Here is a 4,921-nt window from a genome sequence, read left to right on the forward strand (position 1 = left end):
CAAAGTCGACGTGCTAAGATCCAAGTGGACCACGTCCTGAAGAAGAAGTTGTTATCATAGAACCTTTGTGAAGATTGAAAATCCGAAACTTCCGCCAGCCTCGCAAAGTCGTCGTGCTAAGATCCAAGTGGACCAACATCCTGGAGAAGAAGTTGTCATCATAAAACCCTTGTGAAGATTGAAAATCCAAAACTTCCGCCAGCCTCGCAACGTCGACTGAGAGAGTATCGCTGCGACGAGAGGGAACACAAACCACCAGAGAGTGATATGTCATGTCAAGAAGGCACTAAAGGGGAGAAATGAAGGCCATGGCCTCTTCATTGGCGTAAAAACGGGGCGAGGAACATCACCCCAATCCTCAAGGGATGGCCTTCCATCGTTGAAGTTGTTTGCTGCCCGGAGTACCCCCGCCGTAAAAAGAAGGAAGAAGAAGATCATTACCTTATACCAACGTAAAGACACACAAAGCGCCCATCCAGATCCCAATGACCTAATACGGCGTAGACATTGCCATCCAGATCCAATACCAATAGTCAGGAGAACCACTGCCTCGGTTAGAGATCTGGAGAAAAACTTATTTGGCATATCGCCAAAGCTATGGACAACCAACAAAAACAAAGTCTCAGTGTTCTCCTCCCGCTTGCAATCGGAGTAGCTGGGGAGGTGAGGGAATCTGGTGACGCGTACCAGGGCGTTTGTTCCTGCCGTGGCGGCTAGGTCACAACCTATTGGAGGAAAATGATTGTAGACATAAAAACAAGTTCTGTCAGGTACCTATCTCTCCCCTTTTTGCCCACTCTGAAAAGTTGTGAAAGATCTTTAAGAATTTACGGATATTTATATTTGATATAGTATATCCATTTGCAATAATTGGTGCAAAAGTGGCCTAGTGTAAAAATAGAAATCCAAGGATACATGCATGGTGGATATACTCCCTCCGTCCATAAATAGAACGTTTGTGCATGTAGACATATTTAGTGTGTTTGTTCACTCATTTTAGTCCATATCTGATACATGTTAACATATTATACTCTCTTCGTCCGGAATTAGTTGTCGCTCAAACGGATGTATCTAGCACTAAAAATAGTGCTAGGCATATCCGTTTGAGCGACTACTAAATAGTGTTGGATAACATCCTTTCGAGCGACAACTAATTCCGGATGGATAAAGTATTTGTGAAGGGAGGGAGTGGTATTTTCTTTCCAGAAGTGTGCATATATATACAGTAGTATATAGTATGTTACCTAAACATGCACGATTGGCGAATGGTATGTTATTTCAAACATGCGAGTTTGTTCTTTTGTTTTGTACACAGGGCACGTTTAATCATTCGACGTGCTAAAAAATATTGAATGCCTTTCCAGATTTCCCCCTACGTGCTTTGGTCCTCTCCTTTTTAGATGGGTTGGTGTAATCCGGCCGCATATGCTGATAGTGATACTGCCATACTGGGTCAATTACGTCTTGCCATTCATTCAAACAATGGCCAGAGCGCCGGGCTGCCCCTGCCGCTGCGCTCCCGCCTATATATAGACACTCCAATGGATGATGTCTACCTCACCTCACGGGATCACGGCTGGGCACGATCCACTCCTTCGGTCAGCCTATTAGCCTCCCACGATCATCTTCCCAACGAGACATCTCGTCCGAATGGAGTCTCTGCTGGCGGCCGCGCCCTTCCATGTCGCAGCCTTCTCGTCCGTGTCCTCTCCGTCCGCCCACTCGCCGTCTGTCCTCCGCAGCATCCGTGGGGGCGGCCACGCCGTCCGATGCGCCTCGGCCAAGGTGCGTCGAGCTCTGTTTCTTCCTGATTCCGAACGGGGTCGTGTGTGCATGCTCTTCCTCTTAGAAAAAGAAAATCTGCGTTCGTCTGTGTCGCAGGAGGCCATCCTGTACGCGCTGGAGCACGATGAGATGTTCAACTCGGAAGAGGTGATCCAGTGGGAGAGCGGCAAGACGATCAACTCCATCGCCGCCGCGCAGGGCATCCGCATCCGCCGCCGGTGCCGCCCCCGGTACCCCTCGGAGGGCTCCGGCGACGACAAGGCCGTGCCCCGCAACATCCTCGAGCAGATCGTCTGGGACAAGGAGGTGGAGGTGTCGCAGGTACAGAAATAAGTACATGCAGACACACTGATATACTCACATGCACGCTGCATCTCAAGACTGCATTGATGTTCGTTGTCCATGGCGTTGCTGACTCCTCTGAGACGTGCATGCGTGCAGAGGAAGGCCAAGAAGCCCCTGAAGAGTGTCGTGGAGTCCAGCGAGCACGCGCCGCCGGCCAGGGATTTCATCGGCGCTCTCACGGCCGCCCACCGTCGCAACGGCGTGCCTGCCCTGATCGCCGAGGTTAAGAAGGCGTCGCCCAGCAGGGGCGTGCTAAGGGAGAACTTCAATCCGGTGGGTTTTTCTTTACTCTGAATGTATAGCTCTGTCTTCGTCATGTGCAGTGTTAATAATCACGTACGACTGACGTTGGAAATTCGCGACAGGTTGAGATCGCGCAGGCATACGAGAAAAACGGCGCGGCTTGCCTTAGCATCCTCACGGATGAGAAGCACTTTCAGGTTCGTTACTTTTATACCTATTTTTAGATCAACTACTTTTACACCTGTTACACATTGATTAAATTGGTTTCGTTCATTTCTGATATTTGCAACTCCCTCGATTCTGTAGGGGAGCTTTGAGAACCTTGAAACGGTCCGCAATTCGGGTGTGCAGGTACCTACTATGAGTCTATGATGGAGACATGCACCTATCGTGTTTGAATAATATTTTTTCTTCTATCTTTGCTTTCACTATATATGTTACTACAAGTCTCCTGATTTTGGTCGTGCGAATGCAGTGCCCTCTTCTGTGCAAGGAGTTTGTCATCGATATCTGGCAAATCTACTACGCACGATCAAAGGGTGCCGATGCGATTCTCTTGATTGCTGCTGTGCTACCGGATCTTGACATGAAATACATGCTTCGCATTTGCAAAAATCTTGGAATGACTGCTCTTATTGAGGTATGTTTTGGATGTTTTGGGTCAGGTGGTATTCCCATATACTGTACACGTTTGAACAGTTCAAGTTTGATATGAAAAATGGATCACTCCTTGTTCCAATTTTGCAATTAATATTGTGACTGAGTGGTTCACGTTATTCACTCCGTGATAAATATAAATAGGCCCCTTCCGCCCCCCAAAAAAAATGTATGCTAAAAAGTGATTGGTATTTCAGGTTCACGATGAGAAAGAACTCGACCGTGTGCTGAGAATAGATGGTGTTGAGCTTATTGGAATCAATAACCGCAGTCTAGGTACCAGTTTTCATCACTTTCTGAGGCCAAATTTGTTTTTTAATTCGTTCGTGCATAGATGGTGCTGAAGTTTATTATCCTTTGCAGAGACATTCGTAGTTGATACTTCAAACACAAGGATGTTGATGGAGAAGCGTGGTGATATCATAAAGGAGAAGGGAATATTGGTAGGCTCTATTTAATTGACCGTTGCTCCTTTATTTGAACAAATGAAGGAACTCCCTTGTACTTCAACTGAACTTTATTAAAGAAACCAACATCACGCTACAACGATTTACCATCATTCATCCTTTCAACTAACTATAGCGTTATAAAATCCTCTTAACTGATTTGAATATACTTATGTATTGTACGAAATAAATATATTAAATAAAATAGGTACAATCAAGTTTTCATCTAATCCTTAATGTAGCGCATTGATTCGATGCACATATTGGGCACTGTTGACAGCCTACAGAATTTATAGTTGCTACTCAGTCTAGCAACATAAAACGCTAAAAGATACTCCCTCCGTCCCAAAATATAAGAACGTTTTTGATACTATGCTAGTGTAAAAAACGTTTTTATATTTTGGGACAGAGGGAGTAGTTTGTACTGGATTTTTACGAGTCTTTGGTTTTCAGGTTGTTGGTGAATCTGGCCTGTTCACTCCCGACGATGTTGCATATGTGCATAGTGCTGGCGTTTCTGCTGTAAGTTTTTGTACTTATCCTTCATTTTCAAGTTATGCTTCACCACATGATTTCAGCAGAACCTTCGTAGTAATCTCTTAATATGATGGATCCAAATTTCAGAAAGATTGAGAGCCAGTAAATAATCTTACATGGGCCCTAAGTGATATGTGTTTTATTGAGGGCGATGTTCTTGTTTGCAGGTTTTGGTAGGAGAGTCCCTGATCAAGGAAGAAGATCCTGGGCGAGCCATTGCTGGGCTTTTCGGGAAGGAGCTCTTGAGTTGAATTAATGCTCTGCAATTCTGTGTGTTGGTTTTTTCCGTTCTTTTGAGCAGATTTGTGTTTGTGGCTACTTTTTATGTAGCAAGCATAAATAGGTGTGCATATGCGCTTCCGAATGAAGTGCACCACATGTATATGTATATAAATAAGAGTAATATGCGTTCCAAAATAATGTAATCCGTTCTCTTCTTTATATAGAATGTATGACCCATCTTAAAACTGAACAGAAATATTTGGTCAGAGGTGGGAGCACTGGATAGTCCTCAATAACAAAATTACCATCCAGAATATCAACCATGTACCCCGAGAAAAATGAACCACATAGGGACAGAAAAGTTCTGGAACTTGGTGCTGCCGTGCGTAACTCCCATACCCAAAAAAAACAAGCTTCAGAAAAAAAAATCTATACATAGATTGTAATATGATCTAGACCCCTATCCGCTACCTCCGAGGGAAACTATACATCAATCGATCAGATGACGGCGCGCTCATGTGTCGTACCCCTCTTGAGGGCATCATTCTTGGAGGTGTGCATAGGTCGACGGACGAGTGGACGGCATCTGCGATGGAGCGGCGTTCCCTATGACGCATCGACGTCGTGGAGTCTCGGCGGCAAGGCACAGCAAAGTCTCGGCGACGGATGGGTGATGATGAACGCGC

At 45.4% G+C, this 4,921-nt stretch overlaps 1 protein-coding gene across 1 annotated transcript; it reads left to right on the forward strand.

Annotated features, from left to right (window-relative positions):
* Positions 1 to 1,650: 1,650 nt before the first annotated feature.
* LOC119297246 (indole-3-glycerol phosphate synthase, chloroplastic-like) lies at positions 1,651 to 4,461 on the forward strand. Its single transcript, XM_037575112.1, has 10 exons — positions 1,651 to 1,785; positions 1,882 to 2,106; positions 2,227 to 2,403; positions 2,496 to 2,570; positions 2,680 to 2,724; positions 2,849 to 3,013; positions 3,228 to 3,306; positions 3,394 to 3,473; positions 3,930 to 3,998; positions 4,181 to 4,461. The coding sequence occupies exons 1-10, from the start codon at positions 1,651 to 1,653 to the stop codon at positions 4,262 to 4,264; spliced, it is 1,134 nt and encodes a 377-aa protein (XP_037431009.1). The 3' UTR covers positions 4,265 to 4,461.
* Positions 4,462 to 4,921: the final 460 nt, after the last annotated feature.

This window comes from Triticum dicoccoides, chromosome 5A (assembly GCF_002162155.2).
Source record: "Triticum dicoccoides isolate Atlit2015 ecotype Zavitan chromosome 5A, WEW_v2.0, whole genome shotgun sequence".
NCBI lineage: Eukaryota > Viridiplantae > Streptophyta > Magnoliopsida > Poales > Poaceae > Triticum > Triticum dicoccoides.